This window comes from Leopardus geoffroyi, chromosome B4 (genome assembly GCF_018350155.1).
Source record: "Leopardus geoffroyi isolate Oge1 chromosome B4, O.geoffroyi_Oge1_pat1.0, whole genome shotgun sequence".
In the NCBI taxonomy this organism is placed as follows: Eukaryota; Metazoa; Chordata; class Mammalia; order Carnivora; family Felidae; genus Leopardus; species Leopardus geoffroyi.
The window spans coordinates 14,326,500-14,351,462 of record NC_059341.1 but is presented as its reverse complement, the minus strand read 5'-3'; the positions used below and the strand labels follow the sequence as shown (position 1 = coordinate 14,351,462).

The 24,963-nt window shown below is 41.5% G+C and overlaps 1 protein-coding gene and 1 long non-coding RNA gene across 2 annotated transcripts in view; one reads left to right on the top strand and one right to left on the bottom strand.

Moving 5' to 3' along the window:
* Positions 1-24,963, top strand: part of ITGA8 (integrin subunit alpha 8) — a 189,061-nt gene that overhangs the window by 107,300 nt on the left and 56,798 nt on the right. The window contains exons 14-21 of the mRNA XM_045466953.1: positions 3,038-3,083; positions 4,726-4,833; positions 11,922-11,977; positions 12,393-12,547; positions 13,639-13,776; positions 14,268-14,335; positions 15,722-15,869; positions 21,744-21,836. Coding sequence (XP_045322909.1) covers positions 3,038-3,083; positions 4,726-4,833; positions 11,922-11,977; positions 12,393-12,547; positions 13,639-13,776; positions 14,268-14,335; positions 15,722-15,869; positions 21,744-21,836 — 812 coding nt within the window. The remainder of the gene's footprint in view (positions 1-3,037; positions 3,084-4,725; positions 4,834-11,921; positions 11,978-12,392; positions 12,548-13,638; positions 13,777-14,267; positions 14,336-15,721; positions 15,870-21,743; positions 21,837-24,963) is intronic.
* LOC123592073 lies at positions 4,357-6,427 on the bottom strand. The gene is made up of 2 exons (XR_006709576.1): positions 6,299-6,427; positions 4,357-4,783 (listed from the first exon to the last, which is right to left on the bottom strand). It is a non-coding gene; the product is annotated as an uncharacterized LOC123592073 (long non-coding RNA).

Genomic DNA, 24,963 nt, shown 5'->3' with positions numbered 1-24,963 from the left:
TTTCTGGAATTTTCTAGAATCTGGCTGGGGCTTCTGTGTGTGTGTGCGTGCGTGTGCATGCGCACCTATACAAAACTCTAGCAGAACTTAACCGTTGTTTTCCATTAGCTAGTCTGTTGCACTTATTCACCTCTCTTATCTTTAGTACATTATCTCATTATTACTTATTCTCCTAGTTCAAGCATTTATAAAGCCCCCGTTCCAAATCTGGCCCTGTACCTGGTGCTGCGCATCCCAACATTATTTCTATCTTCATTTATTTCAACCTGTACCATCCCATGAAGTACTTGTCATGTGCGAGCCTGAAGAAAGATTCCTGCCTTGGAAGAGCTTCTAGTCTTATTTTCTTTGCCATTTCTGGACAGTCCGTTCTTAAAACCCATCTTTTATAAAATGTCTAATCTTGGCATATTAATATTCAACCTTATCTGGAGCCAAAAACAAAGCACACAATTCCTCTTGAGTCATTTTTCATAGAACTCTCATCTGGTGTCATTTCAACAAATAGGGATCACCCTGAGGACCGTGTGGCCCACACTTGTCTGAATACTGGAGTCTGTATTTTCAAATCAGTAACTCTTTTTCCTCTGACATAGCAGAAATGCAAGGATATGCCAGAAAAGAAGAAGGGAACAGAAAAAAATATATGTGAAAATACTTGAAAAAGTTGAAATTCTGATAACATTTTTAAAATTGGTAGACTCAGACTTTGGTTTCTGGCTTTCAAAGACTTGGATCCTTGGAAAAGGCTATTTTATTCCATGAGCCACAGTTGTCAAATGGTCTTTTTTCCTTTACAATTTTTTTTTCTAATGTCTGTTTTTGAGAGAGCAAGGGAGGAGCAGAGAGAGGGGGACACCGAATCTGAAGCAGGCTCCAGGCCCCGAGCTGTCAGCACAGAGCCCGACTCGGGACTCGAACTCATGAACTGAAAGATCATGACCTGAGCCGAAGTCGGACACCTACCCGACTGAGCCACCCAGCCGCCCCCAAATTGTCTTTTTCCTTTTAATCTGTGTCTTTTAATCTCACAAATACAGAATCCTTTAAAACGACCTTCATTTCACCTTTCTGAACATTAGCATGCACACTTTTTTAGATGCGGAGCTTTTGGAGTCTCGAGCCTATTATCTGAATCGGATTCTGTGGCTATGAAACACGAGGCATTTTGACTGTGGTTTTAACCTTGAAGATGTCGGAGTCCATTTCTTTCTTTCTTTCTTTCTTTTTTTTTTTTTTTTTGAAAAACCAATTATTTTTCACAAGAATTATTGTTGTCTTAGGTTGGGTTCTTCCAGCACTGACCTTAAGACAAGGATTGGAAAGCAAGCAGTTTATGTGAGAAGTGGTTCCAAGAAACGTTGCTAAGGCAGGAGGGAAGAGGGCCGTGGGAAGGGAGAACACCATAAAGATGCTTATGGAGCAGGCTGATTCGGTGGACAGCGGGAGCTGGGGACATGTGGGAGACGGGGCAGAAGATGCCTCAGAGTTATCCCACTGGAGGGGTGAGGAAGTGGGCGTCCCCAGTTATCATCGGCATCCATCCATCATTAGCTGAGGGCTCAGGCCAGGGCACTTCCGTCCTCCAAGGGGAATCATCCCTGTTCACAGCCCCATGTTGCTCCTACATCCAGGAAAGGTGAGTGTCTACAAATCATTTTCCTGCAAAGTCCGTTAAACCCATTTAATTCCATGATCGGTTTTCCATATGGACTGGCCAGATACGTTCCTCTCCTTTTGTGTGTGTGTGTGTGTGTGTTTTCATTTCTGTTCTGCTAGGATTAACCACTTATGGTCTCAACTATTGCAAGTTTCCTTCTGTGGCCATTATTTCTACCAGGTCCAGTTTGCTCACATCTGCATCGAAATTTTGCTCCTCAGATTCAGCCACTGTCATTTTTATTTTTGTTTGGTTGCCATCTACCAAGGATAACCATGATACATTAGACTTAGAAGCGCAGACTGCTTTACCTGTGTATTAGCCGATCACTGGGATCAGTGTGAACATTACCCCTCAGACCACCTAAGCTTGTTCTATTACTCAGCACGGCCGTAGACCAGCCCCAGTGAATTCATAGTTTCACCTTTTTTTTTTTTTAATTTTTTTTTTCAACGTTTATTTATTTTTGGGACAGAGAGAGACAGAGCATGAACGGGGGAGGGGCACAGAGAGAGGGAGACACAGAACCGGAAGCAGGCTCCAGGCTCCGAGCCATCAGCCCAGAGCCCGACGCGGGGCTCGAACTCCCGGACCGCGAGATCGTGACCTGAGCCAAAGTCGGACGCTTAACCGACTGCGCCGCCCTGGCGCCCCCATAGTTTCGCCTTCTTAAGCCTCAATTTACTCACCTGCAAAACTGTGCTAATAATTATAGAGACTTCCTAACTTGTCGCAAGGAATCATTAAGGTCAACCCTTCAGAAGAATTCCTGGCCTAGAGGAAGTGTTCAACACGTGCTATTTATTATTAACCAACGCTATTGTCATTTAAGATCGTGATAATGACACATCGGCTACTTCATAAACTACTAATCGCTTTGCCAAGAGGATACTCACCATCCACTCTATTCCTAAAGAGCGAATGGTTGTGTCAACCTGACAGTCCACATGTATCGCTTCATGGGTTATAGTACCTGCCTCACAGGTGCTGGAAGGAATGGGAAAACAATGTGTGTCACAAGCCTGGTACATATAGGCACTAAGCACCAGTTTTCTCCCCTTTCTCTTTCCTTCACACGTAGGTCTTAAGTCCAGAGGATGGGAGAAAGGGTGTTATGATGGACTTCTAAAGTACTTCGAGGAAGTTGGCCTTCCTGAGTCCAGAAGGGTACTGGTCTGTGGGTCCTCCTGGGTTACAGTGATGTTCCAGCATCCTTTCCAGAATGTCTTCAGGACGGTGCAGGTTGCCGCTCTCATTTGATGAGCTTCACTCTCTACCATCAGCATTTTGGGGTGCTAAATATGCTCTTTATGATTATGAGCTGAGATTGTTTCTGTAAAGTATGTGCATGTGTTTTGAGTTTTTGTCTTTTTTTAGATTTGATTGTAGGTGCCTTCGGAACAGGAAAAGTAGCTGTTTACAGGTACGTGCTTTGCAGTATGCAAGTGTTCTTTTCATTGTTTCTTTTTGCCTTAGAGAGTACATCCCAACTATTTATTTTGGAGAACATGTAGATGCTCTTTTTAAAGTTTGGAGGAATTTTTGCTCTCAATTGCTTTCCTTCATCTGTCTTTTTTTGTTTATTTTTGAGAGAAAGAGAGAGAGAGATAGAGCGTGGGAGGAGCAGAGAGAAGGAGACACAGAATCTGAAGCAGGTTCCAGGCTCTGAACTGTCAGCACAGAGCCCGACTCGGGACTCGAACTCACGAAACCTGAAATCATGACCTGAGCCCAAGTCGGACGCTCAACTGACTGAGCCACCGGGCGCCCCTCATCTCTCTGTCTTTTTATTCTCATACCTTATGACCAGACTTCCAGCCTCTAGTCACATAATGTTAAATTAAGATATGAATCTTAGGAGAACTTCTAAAACGATACGCTATGTTTGAATTGTTCTCTTTGCTTTGAAAACGCATTGAAAGGTGCTTATAGAGGAGGGCTACCCGTGGGGAAAGACTACTATTTACCTGCCTCGCAGGCTGACGCCTGGCCGCCAGGCTTCTCCCTCCCTCCCTGTCTTTCCTCATAGGTATTTGCCCAGTGGTTGTCTAACTCCGGGCATGTCTTACTCGGTCTTACTATCTTGCTTTTTCAAGGCCTGGAGCTAACACAATATTAAAAACAAAATTATGTAACAAAGTAGAGGTAAGGAGTGTAGGGTAAACTCCCGGTGGGGCCCATGGTGATAATCATGAACACACACTGTCCCGAGGCACGGCCCTCCCTCCTGTCAAAGGAAAACTTACCCAGCGCGACATCATTTCTTGTTGTCATCTGGGGACTTGGCTCTTAGCTCTCGAATCTCGGAGCCCAGGTTCGAAACTTGCCCTGTCCCCTCCCCTAATAAGTTACTTGCGTCTCTGGTTAGCCTCACCTGGGTGGGTGGAACTCCATTTGCTCTACATTCCTCCCTCTCCTCAAATTTGGCCGAGCATTAGAACCACCTGGAGAGTTTGTTTAACATTCCCGTGACTGGCCCTGACCCCCTGAGGAGTTGATGCACTTCATCTGTGGTGGGGCCCGGACATATTACCTGTTTGGAAACTCCTGGAATGCTTATATTGTGCAGTCAGGATCGACAGCCACTGCTCTGCGTGAAGTCCAGAATGATCTTGTCAACCCACCCTTATGAGTTTAGCTAAATCTGCAAAGCTTGCATAGAACATTATCAATCAAAATAAAACACCATCAGCCCGTAAGATGAGAGAATTTGCAAAACTCAAGTACTTACAGGCACGAGTGAAGGCAGAATGACGCATTTGCTCCGATAGGAATAGAGCAGATTCCAGAGAGGCAGTGCATGGTGATAGCACCAAATACCCTGAGCCCCCTCCAGAAACAAAGCAAGTCTGTGAACACAGTTTTGCTTGATGGGGCCCATAGCATCCTTCATTTGGAGTCATGAGCGACGACATGTGTTTTAAGGTAATTAGTTAAGTCTGGAGCCCACCTGTTCATGCAGTGAGGCAAATTCTTGGCCTGAAGGCTGGGAACGTTGGCAGTGGTCCCTAGAAGTGCAGTGTTGCTCATGTGGCTCATGGAAACCTCTTGTTTTCTCCCTGCAGAGCAAGGCCAGTCGTGACTGTGGATGCCCAGCTTTTGCTGCACCCGATGATTATCAATCTGGAAAATAAAACATGCCAGATTCCGGAGTCTGTGTCACCTGTGGCCTGGTAAGTTAGTCCGCCGCTTCTCAAACTCCGCTGTGGATTCAAATCACCCGGGCATCTCGGGAAATGCAACTCCTGGGGTGTGGCCTGAGACTTTGCATTTCTGAAAAGCTCCAGTCAGATGTTGCTGCCGTGGGTCTGTGCACCCAATCTGAGTGGCAAAGAGTTAGTCTTTCTGAATGGATGAAGACAATGTGATGTGTATACATACATACACATTCCTACTGTATACACATATGTGATATATTGCTACATGTACAAAATTACAATATATTACAATATACATATATATATATATATATATATACATACACACACAATAGAATATTACACAACTATAAAAAAGGATTAGATCTTGCCATTGGAGACGATATGAATGGGCCTAGAGGGTAATTAAGTCAGGCTGAGAAAGACAAATAGCCCATGATTCCACTCATAAATGGAATCTTTACAAGAAATGAACAAAGAAACAAAAAGCAGAATCAGAACTATAAATCCAGAGAATGACCCGATGGTCGCCAGAGGGGAAGGGGGTGGGGGTGCTGGACAAAAGGGGTGAAAGGGAGATGGCAATACAAGCCCCCGGTTACGGAACGAGTAAGTCACAGGAATGCAAGCATAGCATAAGGAACGCAGTCAACGATATTGACCGTGAGAGCCGTGTAATGGGACACATGGTAGCTCTACACTGGTGAGCGTAACGTATAAACTTGTCAAATCACGAAATCCTGTACCTGAAACTAATGTAACATTGTGTGGCAGTGATGCTCAAGAAATGTTTTTTTAAGATAACGATATTCAGAGAGATTGGAGATATAAGTATGATGAGGAGAATGGTGGCAATATTTCTCAGCATGGGAGAAGAAAGGTACAAACACAGAAAGGAGGGAATTTAGAATATTTCTTGTGGTGCTAAGCTGGAATGGGAGGCCTGAATGCGAACTCATGTTTTTCAACATATAGGGATAGAAATAAATACAGATAGAGAAAAAAAGAGAAGGATCTATGACATAATGCTGATCTTTTGTTGTTAACCTATCACCTGAAGGCTACTTCCCCAGTCTACAGGCCCAGGTGAAAGGAGAAACATAAAAACATTTGGGAAAATTCCCAGTGTAACAAATCTTGGTGATGTCTTTTGGATTCTTTGCATGCTGAAATAAATATTAACCGCACTGCAAATAGGAGAAAATACCTTGACTCTCACATTTGTGTATGCTTATGGAGACCCCTTTCCAGACATATATGTCTCTCTCTTTTAGTCAGGCTTTAGTGAAACTACTCAGTTTCCTGGGCTGAAAACACACGTCAGTTTCGTGATTTAGCACGCGCAATTTGACAGGAGGTAAACATTATAAAAATAGTGATTTTCCTGCTCTAAACTCTGTGGTTGTGGCTGTGATCGCATTATCAGGAATAGCAGTAAAATTACGGTTCCTTTGGTGGGCCATAGGAGAACACAACTTACCTGGCTTCTGGAAGTGTTCCTTCTCAATCTTGCCAGGCATCTGAAGTACAAATGGAATTCAGTTGTAACACGGCTTGGAACATGTCTCTTTGTTTCTCAGTATGTAGGTCCTCAAGGGTCAGAGGTCTGTCTTCATTGGGTAATGCCAACAGGGCATAGCTTCTGAAAAATCAACAAATACTTGGGAGTGTTTGAGATTTGCCCTCATTTTCCAGAAGGTGTGGTCGAACTCAGACAGTATGTTCAGTTCCTGAGAATTATTAGAGGCACAACAAACCAGTGTTGACTCAGAGAAGTTCTTTCCAGCCAGTTTCAGCATGTTGTTGATGGCCTTTTGACAGGAGTTCATACCAGAGTCAAAGCCATCGTGGGTGGAGGGTGGGGAGTGAGGGGGACCCTGAACAAGTCTTTGAAGAATGTCCTTTGCTGGGCAAAGGACTCTGCGAGGCATGCCCTCTCCTTTGCCAGTTTTTGGACAGAGCGGGGAAGTGCCCTGAGCACATTTTCAAAGGGTTTAAAACCATAAAATATTATAATGAAAACCTGATCTGAGAAAATATGTGAAAGAGTCAGCATCTATCCTTACCCTGGCGTGATGAACTGAAATGTTCTGTGGGAGCTATCTGGGCAAGAGTGTTAAGTCTTCGGTTCCCCAAAGAGTCTGGTGTTCCCCGGTGCATGGCTGAATGGACCCTAGGCTGGATTCTTTGAAGTGTCTGCGTGTGGCACACTTTGATATAAAGTGTTGTTTTGAACTACATCATTTTTTAAAGGATTTTTAGGTGTTTTGTTTTGTTTTAAATAAGAGACGTGTGGGTGGCTCAGTCAGTCCAACTCTTGGTTTCCTGGCTCAGGTCATGATCTCAGCATTCGTAGGTTCGAGCCCCTGCATCAGGTTCCACATGGTGCCTGCTTGGGATTCTTTCTTTTCCCCTCTTCCTTTACCCTGTTCATGCTGGCGTGTGCCCCCCCCGCTCTCTCTCTCTCAAAATCAAGAAATAAACTTAAAAATAAATAAATAAATAAAATATAAGTATTTTTAACAGAGATAGGGTCTGTTTGGTTTTATGGAAAGGGTATTACTTTATTATATTTATTATATATTTATTATACGTATATGCTTATATATATTTATTTATTATGTAAAAGAACATATTTCTTTTCATGAGCCATTTTCCTTATTGCACTACATCATATTAAGGTACAATGCAATTTGTTATGTGGGAAAATGCAGAGTATATGTCTTTATAATTATTTATTTCATCCTATTGCATACATTCTCTGAAAAACATTTCATTTTCACATGCAAAAATTTGGAATTAATGGTGCCTCAGAGTACTAGAAGATGCAAGTTACCAGCTGGCTCAGTCTAGAATGTGTTTCTCTGACACTTTGTAAGTTTATTTTAGGAATTTCGGTCAGTATTTCCAAAATAATTGACAGGCATTTGTTGATGTGCTTTCTTGTAGTTTTGTCTGTATGTGATCGAACTTTGTATTCTACATCTGAAAACTATTTGAGTGAACCCGGACTGGGAAATAGTTCTTCATGTCTGCCAATGTAAATTTCTTTGTCTTTCAAACAGCTGTGTCCTTTTATAAACGATCTGCTACTGGTGTTTCTAAATTAGAAAAAAAAAAAATGGCACAACAAATATTAATAGTGTTACTAATCAATTAGAAAAATAAAAAGCATTTACTAAGATATTTCATTTGATAAATGTAAAAGATCATCCCTATCCACTTTTCAAATCTGAGAAAACCTTTTCCAGTATGCCTCCCTTTATGCAAAATCTGATATTTGCTGTCACTGAAATCAAATTAAATGGCGTAGGCTGAAAACTGAACTGCTTTGTACTTTTAAATCCTGTTTCACATCCGCCTCATTCTTTTTCCACCAAGCATGGCTACGCTCACCGTTATACCACAGCATCGTTATTCCAACTGTACGTCGGGTTGGGGCTGGTGTCAGAGGATTTATAACGTATTGTCCTGCTTTCTGATATATTAGAAGCACTACAGACGTCAGTTTCCTTTAGAACTTATGTGATGAGGGATCTGGGTTGATTTGTTGTCTTTGCTCCAATCAGACCTATTCAGACTAATGTACCATATTGAATGTGACCATAAATTCAAGTTTGCAGTTTTAACTCTAATTAATTATAGGTCACAGCTTTCCCTGAAAATGCAAGAGTACTTTATAATTAGGTGTAGACCGTGAGTGGACCAAATGTTTTGGCAGATAAAACACATAGCGAATATATGTGTATGTTTACGTACAATATATAGTTTGCTAAATTCAGAGTGAATGCTTCAACAAAAGCACTAATTCGAAATGATATATGGATTTCTATGTTTACTGCAGCACTATTTACAATAGCCAAGCTACCCAAGTGTCCATAGATGAATGGATAAGGAAGATGGGGTATAGATACACGGTGGAAATTACCCAGCCATAAAAGAATGAGATTCTGCCACTTGCAACAACGTGGATGGACCTAGAGTGAAATAAGGCAGAGAAACACAAATAACATATGATTTCAGTCATACGGGGAACCTAAAAAACAAAGCAAATGCATAAACAAACAAACAAAAAAAAACCCAGAAACAGATTCATACAGAGGTCGGCAGAGAGGAGGGAGGGACGGAGAGATAGGCAAAATAGATGAAAAGGAAGAATAAGAGGTACAGACTTCTAGTTAACAAAATAAATAAGTCACAGCGATGAAAAGGACAGCAGAGGGAACAGAGTCCATCATTTTGTTGTAAGTTTGGTGGCAGATGGTAACTACACTTATCACAGTGACCACTGAGTAATGTACAGAGCTGTTGAATCACTGGGTCGTTCACCTGAAACAAATAGAACACTGTATGTGATATTACTATATTACATACATTTTCTAAATGTTTTATTTATCATAACTGGATGACATTTGCTGACACCTGATAAAACTAGGTCTTTTAAAAAATTTTTTAAGTAAGCTCCACACCCAGTGTGGGGCTTGAACTCAGGACCTGAGATCAAGCGTCTCATGCTCTAGAGACTAAGCCAGCCGGGTGCCCGATAATAAAAATTTTCTTTAAAAGAATGAATATTTTTGGGGCGCCTGGGTGGCGCAGTCGGTTAAGCGTCCGACTTCAGCCAGGTCACGATCTCGCGGTCTGTGAGTTCGAGCCCCGCGTCAGGCTCTGGGCTGATGGCTCAGAGCCTGGAGCCTGTTTCCGATTCTGTGTCTCCCTCTCTCTCTGCCCCTCCCCCATTCATGCTCTGTCTCTCTCTGTCCCAAAAATAAATAAACATTGAAAAAAAAAAAATAAAAAAAAAAAAATAAAAGAATGAATATTTTTGTCCACTACTATAAAATTTTGAGGTTTTCCTTTTAGATCAGAATCAGGGGGCTTGGAACGTTTTGATTTGGTAACTTTTCTGTGAAAGACATCTACAAACTAGCACATTTAGGTTGAGGTGCTACTAATAATAACTCGATCAGTTGTAGCAGTTATTTTAAACCTGTATAAAGATAGTTACAGGGGCGCCTGGGTGGCTCAGTCGGTTAAGTGGCCGACCTCGGCTCAGGTCATGATCTCACAGTCCGTGAGTTCGAGCCCCGCGTCGGGCTCTGTGCTGACAGCTCAGAGCCTGGAGCCTGTTTCAGATTCTGTGTCTCCCTCTCTCTCTAACCCTCCCCCGTTCATGCTCTGTCTCTCTCTCTCTCAAAAATGAATAAAACGTTTAAAAAATTAAAAAAAAAGAAAGTTACAGTCATCCAGTTAATGATTTGAAGGTAACAGAAAGGGGGAGTTAAGAATAACACTGACAGGTAACTGATACAATTCATAACTCAGCTGCTAACATCATTTGTCGATCAAATACCTCCTTGCAAAGAGACAATCATGTTCACATTCATAGTTTCATTTATTACTTTTTCAAAAACTCCATTGCTTTTGAAATCTTCATGTCAAACAAAATCCTATCTATAAAATTACTTTAACGTAGCTAAGTTGACAATCTCATTATAAATAGGAATTTATCTTGTAAAAGTTAATGAACTTTGTCTATGATTTTAACACACAGCCAAGTACTTCCCAAAAAAAAGTTGGACACAGAAAATATTTCAGTTCTGAAAGCCATACCTGCTGCAGAATTTAAAGATATGGTTAACTACTCATCTTTCTTAAATAATTCTAATTAAAGTCGAAGTGGGCTGGAATTTGTGATTTCTCTGGGGAAGGGGTACAAACACTTGTAATAGCAGAGACATCTCAGGAAACTATTGGCTTAATGGCATGTGGCAAATTATTTACCCTGAAGGGAGACATTGACTGAGGTCACGGTAGATAGATGAGTCCCAGATGTGACACATTTTCATTATATTTGACACAGGAAGCTGACACATAATTAAAGTATGATTGGGGATTATTTACAGCTTTTGGATGCTGTAGAAATATTCAAATTATACTATAGCATTTTATTAATGAAAACATCAAGAGTGTCCTTAAATCATTGTTAAGTAGTCTCTTCTATTTTTACTTTCTTAGAAATGTGAAAAAGCCCCATTCCGAATGCTGGCTGTTAGGGCTTACCATTGTTCAGGAGGGACGTGAGCACTTTGTACAAAGCCAGGCAGAGACAACTGGCCATTTCTCATTCCCTCTTTGGCCACAGAACAGGTCCGAGAGCCGGTCATCCTACAAACCATGGCAGACATCTCTTTGGAGTTTAGGTCAATTTCCCAGCAAAACCATAAGGTGTTTCTTATGCACATCTACCCTCTTTTTATAGTCTCTCTACACCATATCATTGTGCCTACCCAGCTTGAGACAGCCACACTCAGCTCCTTATGTTCCTTCTCTGTCCCTGCCCTCTTGGAATGTCTCTGCCTCAAATTATACCCACACCCAGCAAGTTACCACCAGGTCCCCATCTCCTCCTAAGCTGGGTGGGGATGCGGTTAATCATCCCATAGGGCTCCGTGCCTCTTAGGATTAACATGACTTTCAAAGCCCTGTTCCCCACAGATCAACCCAACCAGCCTCCCCTCCTCTAGCTTCCGGCCTTGCTCGAATGCACCAACCATACTGAATTTCCTCAGGTTCCTCAAATGGAGTCATGTTCTTGCTTATCTCCAGGCTCTATGACTGGCTGTTCCCCAGCTGCATTGCCTCATTCTTCCCTCCCTGGCACATGGACGATATTCATTTGTATTTGTTGAATCAAAGCAGCCAGTAATTAACTAATCCAATGATTAAATCAGTTAGCTGCTAGTAATGCTTTAAAGTATTACCTTCCTGTGTATTAATGTTAGTTGTCTTAATTGTATTATGGTCAACTGGTGAGATATGTATATATATATGTGTGTGTGTGTGTGTGTGTGTGTGTGTGTATGTATGTATATATGTATATGTATGCATATATATGTATATGTATGTATGTATATATGTGTATATGTATGTATGTATTTTTTTACAAATATATGTATATTTAGTTAGTTGTGTGTGTGTATACTGAGAAGTATAAAGGAAAAATGATGTATTCATTTGACCTGGGGTGAGGTGAAGTAAGATTTCTGTTTCAGATTCAAAATGTTATTAACCAATACATTATTGACTATTATTTTCCGTAGCTTTTCTTTACAAGTATGTGCTTCAGTAGCGGGCCAGAGCATTTCAAATACAATAGGTGAGCATCTTTTCATTTTTACACTCCTATGCTACACTGAGAAAAGTTAACAATAAATGTTCCTCTGCAGACCCTATAAAACTTTCAATGAGCCCGTTTCTAATATTAAGATTTCTACTGTATATATGGAAACCTCTCTGTAAATATTCCTTGAATAATTGGTGTTAATATTATCTATAAAAACAGATATCATCATGGGGGAGGGGGAAGTGACTGTGTCAAACCATTACAAAACAAGTTTCATAGCTTGGGGAGTATTTTATAAAACTTTTGCAGCTCGTGTATTTGTTTTTGATCCCAACTATGAAAACAATGTTTTCTGAATAAGCAAGTGGAAATAGAAATTCATTCGAGCACTGCATTCACTGAATACTTTGCCTTTCCTGATTATATTTGCTCTATTTCTGTCCCTTAGGCCTGACTGCTGAGGTATACTTGGATACTCTGAAACAAAAAGGAGCCGTCAAACGCACGCTTTTCCTTGACAACAATCAGTCACATTTCATTTTCCCTCTCACCATCAAGCGGCAGAAATCCCTCCAATGCCAGGACTTTGTCGTTTACCTCCGAGTGAGTGTTCCAGAATCACCCTTCTGGCCTCCTAACGTTCAGACTCCCAATTCCAACCTTTTTTCTCTACCGGACCATCCTTCGGGTCCACAGAAATCCACATCTATTTTCGTTTTATAGGAGGAAACTTTCTTCTAAGGGCCACACGCTCCATTTTTGAGCTTTTCTTCAGCTGACCGAACAGCATGTGGCTATTAATTCCCAAAGCTTCTTTCTGTCCTGCACACTAGCCTGATAATAGTACTCACTCAGGTGGTTTTTATTTCTCACTGCCTCCCTCCCAAAAAACCATAAACATTAAACGCAATTTATTTGAATTTTTCTCCTGCGTGAGGATGCTTGGCCAGATGTTATCGATGTGCATTTCTGAGCCAAGTTGGGAAAACGCTCAGGCATTCAGTGCCTTTACTGAAAGTAATTTATAATTCTGTTTTTAAAGAAATGTATATTTACAGTAACTCCAAGACCTACCGTGGAATAAAAGAGCCGAAATATATATAACACTATTATCCCAGCTTTTTTACCAGTCGTGGGGTTATCTTCTTTCTTATTTTGTCTCTGCCCTTCGGGCCTTTGGGGGTACGACCCTCTCCCCCTGGAGGGCTTCTGTTTGTTTTTTCTGAGGGTGGTGAAGGTGTTTTGCAGTTCATGCAAGCTGAAAGAGATAATAAGAGAGGAAAAGAATCAAGATGTTTTCTTCTCCTGAGCCCAAGAGGACTCCTAAATGCGGCCAACCTCATGAAAATAAAAATTCACGAAACTTTCCATGACATTTATTGCGTATATGAGTATGTTTTTTTCCTTTGCAATTTAACCCATTTGTGTGAGTCACTGAGATCTGCGGAACCTGAAAACTGCCTCCAGAAGCATCTATTTCAACGAAGCCACAACTCTAAACGGTTTCGTTCCCGAGCATGTGTTAATTAATCCTATATACCACCTCAGTCAGCATGTACCTAAGCCCGCTGCCGTGATAATTACCTCCTCGTTCACGTCCACTGACTGAGGTCACATGTTGCCTGCTTCTCGCAGACTAACATCATGTAGCTATTTCACAGAGCCTTCCTTGCGTTTGTGATTATTTTCCCTAGGATGAAACCGAATTCCGAGATAAATTATCTCCAATCAACATTAGTTTGAATTACAGTTTGGATGAATCCACCTTTAAAGAAGGCCTGGACGTGAAACCAATATTGAATTACTACAAGGAAAACACTGTCACCGAGCAGGTAGGTCCCCGACGGTCTTTGATGGTTGATTCTCGGTCAGGCCCTGGGCAGCGCTCCTGTGACCTTAACACCAAATCCAGCCTCTTTTGTTTTCGTTCCTGCACACAAACTTGTAACGTTTGGGAGATTTTCCTAACGTGTTTCCTGAAACGCTGCATCACTGTGTTTTCGGAAGCCCTTCCCCTTGTGCCACCAAGACTTAATTTGTTCAAAATGTGGCTGTAATGGAATCAATCCAGCCTCTGATCCTCAAAGTGCTGCCCGAGTACCTTCTTTATGGACATTTCCGAATGAATGGGGATCAGGCTATTATGTAAACGAAGTTATACCGGAAGATCACTGCCTTGCTTCGGGTTTTTAGCTGGGCAGAATTCACGCAGAGAGAAACGAAAGCCTTGGTTTAATTTGTGGAATCGTTCATAGTTGTCAAGAAAAAAGGATGTGATTCAGGTTTTCCGAGATTATTCCTGATGCCTGTTTGCACAACACAGGCTCACATCCTGGTGGACTGTGGAGAAGACAACATGTGCATTCCTGACCTGAAGCTGTCAGCTAGACCGTAAGTTTAAATAAATAAACTTGTGCGTTTTATCTAATGGAATACAGGTGTTTATTTAAAGCTTCTCTGGAGAAAGTATACACTTCCAACGACTACAAAAAAAAAAAAAAAATACCCTGTGTGAAATTCTTGAGCTTGGCAACACTTCGGGTCAGCCTGTGGTTTGGGTCAGTCCTTTGTCACCGGTGTGAAATGAACACACCCTAAGATTTCGCTTGGGCTGTTTTCATCTTTCAGCAAAAGCGGGAAAAAAAAATGTTTTTGTTCAAAGTAAACTCATCTGGGGGGTGATTCAAGTTGTACATACTTGCCTGAGTCCCGCGTGCAAGAGACTCAGGCTGGTTCTGTTTCCGCCTTAGCCCGAACCAGCTTGTGCGGGGGCCGTGGCTGAAAAGCATCCTTAAAGTTGTCAAACCGTAATCGCTTTTACTTTGCTGAAACAACTATTTTAATGGCACTCTGGGGAGTCAGGCAGAAGGTGTCCCCAAGTCAAATTAAGAATCAAAAGTCTTTCCGGTTGCCTGTAATGGAGAGTCACCAGTCTAGCACTGGTAACTACACTGCATCTTGTGAGGGCAAGAAACAAGAGTCAGACATACAACATCCTACGTCGGGAAAAGCAGATTCAGGCTTCTCATCCCCAACACACACCCACCCAAGGCCCATCTCGCCACCAGTGTTTGGAATCCGCTTGGCAGTCTTTTTAGGGGATGTTCTTCCCAAACTTCACGATTGAGCCAGTGTCCGAAACAACAGCTGTGATTGATTAAGGGTTAAAAGTGGCAAAATTAGCTCAGTTTGAGGTTTGGAGAGAAGGAAGATTCCTCAAAATACCTCTGAATCCTCCACCGGCTGAGATTTTATTTTATCTGTCTCTTTCCTTCCCTCTTACGGTTCTCTTGGCATTCACACCTCCCCCTGTCCGTTTCTAAAACGTCTCTGCCTTTTCACCCACTGCTCATCGTCTTCCTGTCGGGTGTGTTGAGTGATACGCCAGGGCTGCCTTATTCTGGTTTGGGAACCAATCATCCGATTTCCTGGATTTCTTTCTGGCAGGTTAAGTATGTCAGTAGCCTGAAATTGACCACAGTGGGAGGATTTATGCTGCTGGAATCAGCAAATGCTACACATTGGTACTCTTTTTTTTTTTTTTTTTTTTTTTTGGTAATGTTCAGCGTTACCAGCACACCACTGGATGTCCTCCTGCTCTGCCCATACAGATGTGGTTCTCTTACTTCTCACCACCCCCTCATGATGATCCATCCATCTTCTTGTCCAAGTCTTATATTTCCCTATCTTCCTTCTTTCCTTCCAAGTCCTTAGATAAAATATCTGTGAATCCAGAGAAGTATGGTAACTAATATTCCTTTTAAACTACGTTTTTAGAGATAAGTATCAGGTCATCATTGGAGATGAAAATCATCTTATGCTCGTAATCAATGCAAGAAATGAAGGAGAAGGTGCCTACGAAGCTGAACTCTTCGTGATGATACCAGAGGAGGCAGATTATGTTGGGATTGAACGCAGCAACAAGGTAATGCCTTGCCCAGTATTTGAAGTCGGAAAGAACTCAGGTATATATTTGAAGTCAAAGCGACATTAAGTAGAACCATCTTAGCTGAGACTTTCTTCCCAAATGAAGGAGAACAAAATGGCACCCGGCTTTGCTAATCATAATAGCAATGAGCCAGGAAGGGGAGGTGGTCTTACGCAATATTAATATCTTTCTTGGCCATAGTGCAAAGATCAGTTGGCCAAAGATGGAGAGCTGAAGCAAGGAAGAGAATACAGCTGGCTGAGAGAAGAATCTCACTAATGCGATCTATCAGCTAGACTCCCCTGTTAACTCCCACCCTCGCTGGCTGTTTTCAGGCCTTTGTTTTTAGTTCCCTTCGTTTCAAGCAGGTCCTGGGAGCTCTGGTTTTCATTATTGCTTATAGAAGAAGGTCTGACCAATCCCAGCTGAGCACTGATAACAGCAGAGACAGGCACTGGAAAGGAAACGCGTTCATTTTTCTTTCTTCGTGGCCCACCTTTTGGGGACCAGGACCGAGAAAAGCCAGGTCTTTGTCATTATTTGCTGGTCAGGCAATGCCACCATTTATTAAACTGACAATGCTTTTTATGATCTTTCCTCTCCTTTATCAGAACATGAATCTTCCCACTCAGGGTATCCTCAGGTTCTGCTGTGTTTTTAATCGCTTGGTCTAAAAACACATTAAAAATACATTGCAGGACAGTGGGGAAAGTCCCTCATTTTCAGAAATGTACAGACTCACAATCAAGGACAGAGACCCACTTTCACATTCCCTCATGGCCACCTCTGTGCTTCACATAGAACGAGGCACGACGGGAACTCCTTTGAGACATGCCGATGGATTTGTTCATTGAACTACTATTTGTTAAATGTCTGTTAATTTCCAAATACCACATACTTTGAGGCGTATGAACATTCTAATGACTAAATTTTTTTTAATTTTAAGTTTGTTTATTTTGAGGGTGTGGGGGAGAGACAGCAAACGGGGGAGGGGCAGAGAGCAAGACAGAGAGAATCCCAAACAGGCTCAGCGTGGTCAGCATAGAGCCCAACATGGGGCTCAAACTCATGAACCACAAGATCATGACCTGAGCTGAAATCAAAAGTCAGTTGCATACCCAACTAAGCCGCCCAGGTGCCCCATAAAGACTAAATAATTTAATGAAAAACGATTTCTCTCAAGAGATGTTAGCAGGGGTACCTGGCTAGCTCAGTCAGAAAAGCACGTGACTCTTGATCTCAGGGTCATGAGTTCGAGCCCCATGTTGGGTGTAGAGATTACTTTAAAAATTTCTTTTAATGTTTTTTATTTATTTTTAAGAGAGAGAGAGACAGAGCATGAGCGGGTGAGGGGCAGAGCAAGAGAGGGACACAGAATCCGAAGCAGGATCCAGGCTCTGAGCTGTCAGCACAGAGCCCCACGAGGGGCTCAAACCCACAAGCTGTTGAGATCATGACCTGAGCCGGAGTCAGACGCCCAACCAACTGAGCCACCCAGGCACCCCTAGAAATTATTAAAAAAAAAAAAAGTAGACAATAACTTAAAAAAAATTAATGTCAGCAAACTGTTGCAACGTTGATACTTCATAGGCATTTATAGATGCAGAGATTATTAAATTCTCTACTCACCCCTCTAGGCTTGTGGTTTCTGTGTTGGTTAAATTATCTTCTTAGTGAAAAATAAATAAATAAATCCAGGTGAGTGATCATCACATATCTTTGACAGTCATAGAATCATTACGAGTTTCTGTTGGAGAAATTTATGGAAAAATATCACCTGTACACACTTACATGCAAATACTATGTAAACAAACAAAGAAATGAGGCTCAAGTATGTTATTTTTAAAACTGTTCCGTGGCTTCACTCATGTTTTCATTTCAGTTCCTTCGTGTCATTCCACCCCCGACTTCGTTAAACAAAGCATCTTTTCTAAAATGTTCTTTTAGCAAAACATCCAGTTTACCGTGGACTTGGTTGCATGGAAAATACGGGAGAACGCTTATCGTTTCCATCTCTGGCTGTAAACATTACAACGGACATCGTCCACAGTCTCAAATAAGCCCCTTAACTTTTTTTCTTCCATCAGCTTCCCTTGGGCAGAGACTTAGCTCAGTCTTTGAATCTCGCATGACTGAAGCCACATTCTAATTTGTTCTTTCTCTCTAAGCAGTTTGAGGTTTGCGTATCTTTTTTTTTGAACTCAGCTCAAGGGTTTTTTTTAGACAATCTTCTCTCAGGGGAAAACGTATTAGGATTATCTGATTGTAAGTTTTGTTATTCTTTTGTTGAACACATTCATCATTTCAAAAATATAAATGCTGACCATCTCCTCCTCTGGAAACCTTCACCGAGCCAGACTTCATACTTCCCTTTGCTGACTTTTTCTAAAATGTTCTAGGAATAAGGGCTTGTGTGCTTTATGTGATGATTATGATTGGCATTATTATTATGGCAAAATATATGTAATATATTTTAGCATTTTAACCATTTCTAAGTGTGTCATTCAGTGGGATTAAGTGCATTCACATGATTGCGCAACCTTTACGTAAAACCATCCAGCAAAGACCTTTTTCATCTTCCCAGATGGAAACCCTGTACTCACTCAACGCTAACACCTGTTCCCCCAGCCCCTGCTAACCACAGGTCGGCTTTCTGTCTCTGTGCATTTGGTATCCGGGGGACCTCACGGACCACCTCCCCTGCCTCCTGGCCACCTCACATCCAGCGTGTCCAGAACTAGATTTGTCAACCTCCCAGACTCACGCTTCTCCCGCCTCCATGGCCTGGGTCAGAGAAAGGCACCAGGAGCCACCTCGTTTCTCCAGCCCACCTCTGTCCCCAGTTCATCTCTTCTCTCCACCTAACTGCTCCTGACACCGCCTTCATCAGAGCTGGCCTGATCTTCTGCCGAGATCACAAATGTCTCCTAACTAATCTCCCCATCTCCCTGCCTCCCCTCCCCTCTCTGCAAGGGGTCGTCCTCTCCCTAAAATGTAAATCTGACCACAGCACCCTCTTGCTGCAACCCCTCATTAAGTCCCCATTGCTTTGAGGATAAAGCCCAAAGCCCCTCAGTAACTACCGGGGCCCTTACTTCTGTCACCCCTGTTCACCTCTTTAGCCTCTCGTCCCTGGGCTTGGATCCCTTCCCTTCCCCCGCACCCTACATGCCAGCAGGACGGAATTTCTTTCCAGTTCCTGGAGTACACGTGTGCTCTGTTGCCACAAGAGTTTGTGGCTGCTGCTCATTCTCTCGGACGCACCAACTCCACTCCCTCCTCCCCTTTATCCAGCTCACTTTCTCTTTATCCTTCAAGTCTCAGCTCGGTCATGATTGAGGCTGCAAACGTGTATTGAAGAATCGAGATGGGCTGGGCACTGCTCTGAGATCTTATATGGGTTTAATTTACTTACTCTTCATAGCGGACTTGTAGCAAAACAGCAAGGCTATCGGTATCCCCCACTTACAGAGGAGGAGAGATTTACTAACGTGCCTAACACGGCTGTTGCCTAGCATACACTTCACTGGTGGGTCCAATCCCGTGCTCTTAACCACCGGTCTGCACTGCCCCCCAGCAGCCTGATGTCACCTCCTTCAATCTGCTACTTACATCTAAGTGCATAACCTCCTCTATCACTATGACTCTCTCCTATCGTAAAACTGAAACTGCACTGATTATGTTTCCATTGCTTTTCACAATGCTTGTGATTACTTATTACGGTTGTTACAGTAATTGGAAATGCGGTGAGGACGAGGAGTTTGTATCAGTTCCTGGTAAATAGCAGGTACACAGTACATATTTTTAGTGAACGAATAATATGTTAAGAGCTATAAATGGATTACAGCAAGAGTGTCCCTGGAACAGCTAAGGAAAATAATCCAGAAATATCTAGAAAAACAATCATTGTTCCTCTCAGAGAAAGGAAGTAAAGGTTAAAAAAAGAAAAAGGGTGGGAGGGACTGGGGAAAGAAAAGATCTTTGATTGATGTGAAAAAGCTATTTCTAGAAAGCTGGGGAAAATGTACATATAACTTTTAACCTTTAGATAAGATAAAAATATTTACTATAGAAACTAACTTTGAATTATATATTCAAAGGGCTCGTGGACATTTTAAAAAACGTTTTTGCTGGGTTCTTTTTTTCTGTTTTCAGGATTGACTTAATAATTTGAACACAAACATCTCTGTACAATTAGGGTCAGTTATAGATCCTTAAGAATTTAAAGGGGCGCCTGGGTGGCTTGGTCGGTTAAGCGTCCGACTTCGGCTCAGGCCATGATCTCACGGTCCGTGAGTTCAAGCCCCGCGTAGGGCTCTGTGCTGACAGCTCAGAGACTGGAGCCTGTTTCAGATTCTGTGTCTCCCTCTCTCTCTGCTCCTCCCTTGTTCATGCTCTGTCTCTGTCTCAAAAATAAATAAACGTTAAAAAAAAAGAATTTAAATACATGCTAATGCTGTCTTTCAGAGGAGAGAGCATTACCAGCTTTTTGAAAATATGTTTCTTAGCTGCCTAGATACTAATGTGTCATGCAAGTTATTTAGAGAGAGCATATATTAAGGTGCCTCCAGATATCAGTCAGTTGCTCCTTTCTGATCATTCTGAACAGACTTTTCAGTGGGTGTTCCTACCTGGTTGACTGCAGGAGGGAGGATGTGTGTGTGTGTGTGTGTGTGTGTGTGTGTGTGTGTGTGTGTGTGTGGTTTTTAATTTATTTTTGAGAGAGAGTGTGAGCAGGGGACAGAAAGGGAGACACAGAATCCGTAGCAGGCTGCAGGCTCTGAGCTGTCAGCACAGAGCTGGACGTGGGGCTCCAACTCACAGACTGCAAGATCATGACCTGAGCTTGAAGTCAGACGCTTAACTAACTGAGCCCCCCAGCCACCCCCAGGAGGGAGGATTTTATAGTTAGTTGTGTTTCCATTCATTTCGGCCCGGTCTTAGCAAAGCGTGTGATCCGCTCCTGCAGTCTTCTGACACCATTTACTGCTCTGTGCCCAACACGGCTCCAGGCACTGGGAATAAAAGAGATACAAAAACCCCTGTCCCCCTGAGGTTAATTTTCTCGAAGCAAAATTAACAAAGTTTTTCACCTTGATGTCTGGTTGTTTGTCTAGCTTCTCATTGTTTTGGTGTTGGATCTTGGTTTTTCTCAGTGAAGTGGGAAGAATGGGATAGAGGGTGATTTCTGAAACTTTTACATGAGAATTCACATTACTTCCTTAAATGAAATTTCAGCAGAGCTGACAGATGGACAGACGGTCCTCATGCTCAGAACGCTCTTCTGAGTTTTTATACTTTCTGATGAGAACAGGCTATAAGGGGAAGAAGGGAGACGGGAAGCACTGGGGAAACACGAAAGCGTTCTCTTCCCGTCTTGAGTATTGAGAGGAACGAACAAAGATCGTTGGGTCACCTCAAAATTAGGACCATGGTGTGTAGGAATCTGTGTTCAGAGAGGCATACGATACCCTCTGCTAATAGCCGCCATTTCATCTTGGCAAGAATAAATTTGTTCCGTGGTGGTTACTCATCTGTGATCCTCCTGGCCCAAATTTAACATTAGCAATAGTGCAAATAATTTCTAAAACGTTCCTTGTTGCACGTGGTAAGCATTTTGCCCCTCCGTGAAACACATCGCGCTTACCGCTCCAACCTCCTTCTAAAATTAAACTCTGATCTTTTTGTCTCCCAAGCGTCTCTTGCGAGTTAATGGTCACCCGTGAACTCCCGGGCCCGGTGGCCCACACAGGTGTTCGAAATCAAGGGAAGCTTGCTGCCCACACCGCGTTGCCTTTGTGACAGGATGTAACTTATTTGCCCCCCCCCCCCCCCCCCCGAGCTCCATGCTGGTGTTCTTTCCCACTGCAGGGGCTACGTCCACTGAGCTGTGAGTACAAGATGGAAAATACAAGCCGGATGGTGGTGTGTGACCTTGGCAACCCTATGGTGGCTGGAACAAATGTAAGAGAAACCCAGAAGCCCTTCCTAAGTTCTAATTGCGTTTTAAAGACAGCTCGTGGAAAGCGCCCCCACTGGCACTCAGCTGTTTAGCACCTGGTAACGAAAACAAATTAGGCAGGAAACGACCAGGGTGGGGGGGTGGCATTATATCCTATACAGGGTGGGAACCCTGAGGTTAAACACACGTAAAGATGGATACTTTTATATGCTTTCTCTTTTGATTTTACTCTTAACATGTCTTTTACATGGTACACATCTATGAAGACTTTTTTTTTTTTTTCTTTTTTACTACAGATCTTTTCTTGGGATATTTGTTTCTTTGAATCTCACGGCAGTTCAATTGTTTCTCGGTATTCCGTAAATGACTTAAGAAATAACATAAGTAAAGATTTTAGCAAAGGTGATTAAACTTGGATTTTTGACATACGTCCCGTATGGGTATCATTCACAGTATTTTCATATTAAAAATGTTACCATGATCTAGGTTTTGAATCAGCTTTGCCAGGTCTATATTTTCCATGCATTTGAATTTGAGAATAATACCGAAATGTGTTTGTAGCAAGAAAAAGAGAGAGTTAATAATGATCTATAATGTGAATCTGGAAGAATAAAGACGTTTTTGTTCTTCTTTCCTTGTTTCCAGATTTAGGAACTTCTCATTCGGGTTTTCTTGTGGACAATAAAATAAGTTACTTTTATGTAATTGCCATTTAAGTACACATAGTAACTTGTTGTAATTAATATCCCAGTGGGCATACTTATTATGAAGTCATAAATCAGAAAAAAATTCTGAAATCTGCAAATACTGCATATTTAAATGTTTCATAAACTAAACATATGTATTCCTCTGTTTTAAATTAGATATTTATGATTATCAATGAAGTGGCCTATTTGAAAAAAATTTCATAAAAATTCATAATTGCATAGGTTTGTATTAGAATAGCTTCCCAAAGTATATTCCAAAGAGTGTTGATCCCTTGAGATAAGGCTTTAAAAGGGAGTTCTGTGGTCACTGCTGGGTATCATATTCTCCTCTGGAACATTTAGGGGCACATTCGCATTTTAAAGGTGCTGAGAAGTCCTGCAGTAAATAAACCTTTTAGCCCAAGGTCTCTCACATTTATTTGAGCATTTGAAAGTATCAAGTAATTCCTATTCCCAATTTTTACTTTAGGGTATTCTGCTACAATATTTTTGCTTTTTTACACTCTAAAAGTAAATAATATTTTTGCTTTTTTACACACTTTTTACGCGCTTTATTTAAACTCCCAGTTATTTATAAAGTGTGCCAAGCTATAGCCTGGTAAATTCACTTGTTAGGCCAAAAGAAGTAACTATTTAAATGAAAGATAAAATTTTATAACAGTTTTTTATTAGCTAACATATACTGATTGCTCTCTGTGTTATAAATGCATCACTAAGTACTTTTTTAATGTTACCTCGTTAAATTTTCACAACCAACAATCCCATTAGTTGAGTATTTCTCCTATGTTATAGATGAGGAGATTGAGACTGAGAGATATCAAATAAATTTCCCCCAAATCACACAGATAATGAACGACGAAACCAAGATTCGAACCAGGACCTTACACAGGGTCCATGTTCTGTCTGGTCTGCAAAATTGGGAAACGTATTTGGATAAAAACTAACGAAAAACAGACAAGATGAGATTTTTAAATGAAGCCATGAAAGACAGAATGGGATTTCTCAACTGAGAAATTGGGACATTTTCCATTAGAATCCTTTTGTCCAGAAACTAATAAATCCTTTTGCTGGTTATCAAGAAAAATCCAATCACCTAATTTGGCATGAAGAAGAGGTCTACCTAACACTAAAGAGGAACAGGTTGACATGGGAACCGTGGCATTTGCATAAAATTTTATAAAAGTGACCAGGCACTCATTCCTTTTTCAGTATTACAAGTGTTCAGTCTAAACCAGAGATCATCCAAGATCATTAATAACAAATAATAATCTTGGAGCAAAACTGGCCACTGGTGTCATTCAAAGTGGAGGGTAAAAATGCAGTGTGGTCTTAACCATGGATGTATTTATGTGAAATGATGTCTGCCCATTTTACCAGCAAATAATTTTTGGAAGTCAAGGAGGTAAATTGTTTGTATTCATTTATCTGTGAGGTCTCTAGTGGAAGAAACCTAATAGCTTTCTTATCTCACCCTTTAATGCCCTTAAACACATCAAATTTTATTGCATTCTGTTTTCTTTTAAAACACTTTGATTTATTTACTTCTTCATTTTGTACTTAAAAAAAAATACTCTCAGTGGATCGTAGTAAAATTCCAAATATAAAAGCAGCCCTAAATATTAAAAAGCATCATAAATCACCAGAAACATTTAGCTCAGTCCCACCCAATATTAAAAAAAAAAAGTTTTCAAGTGACATTTTAATTTAACAAAACATTCAAGGTAGTATTCAGAAGTATTACTCCTGATTTGTAAGTAGTAATGTCATTTTCATATAATAGCTATAGTCATATAAAATAGGTGCCAATAGGATTTATAAAAACTTGGAAAATCTCTCAAGCAGGAAGACTAGTAAGTGGGGGTTCAGCAAAGGTCCTTTAGAATCAACGCCCAGATATTTGGTGTTTGGTTCTAGCTGAGAACACATGTGTCTCTTACAATATGAAATTGTCACATCTTTATTGTATCTTTGTCCCAGGCTGAATTGTTCTGTAATGAGGACTGACATTAGCCAGGCTTCATCCCAATAGAGTAAGATCCCCACCACTGGAACTGTTTTAGTGCATCCCTTCTGTATGCCTGGTACCAAGCTAGAGTCTGATAATATCAAGATGAAAATATACAACGCCCATTCAATAAGAAACTCAACATTAACACTATCGGAGGTTGCAAAGAAGGAGGTGGGGGAATAAAGAGAAAATTTCTGCCTGACCGGGCCTGTGGGATCGGATAGTATGTTGCAGGAGGATCTCTCGTCCTGAGCTTTGAAGCATGAGTAGAACGTCTTCAAGTAGAAGAAAGCAGAAAAGTTTTAAGGTTTTCAAAGAAGGGGGGAGTGTATGTGCAAAGTCCCAGGGGTCTGACCAAAAATGGCACATTTGATATCATAAAAGAATTCATCATGGCTGGGGCATAAGGATGCA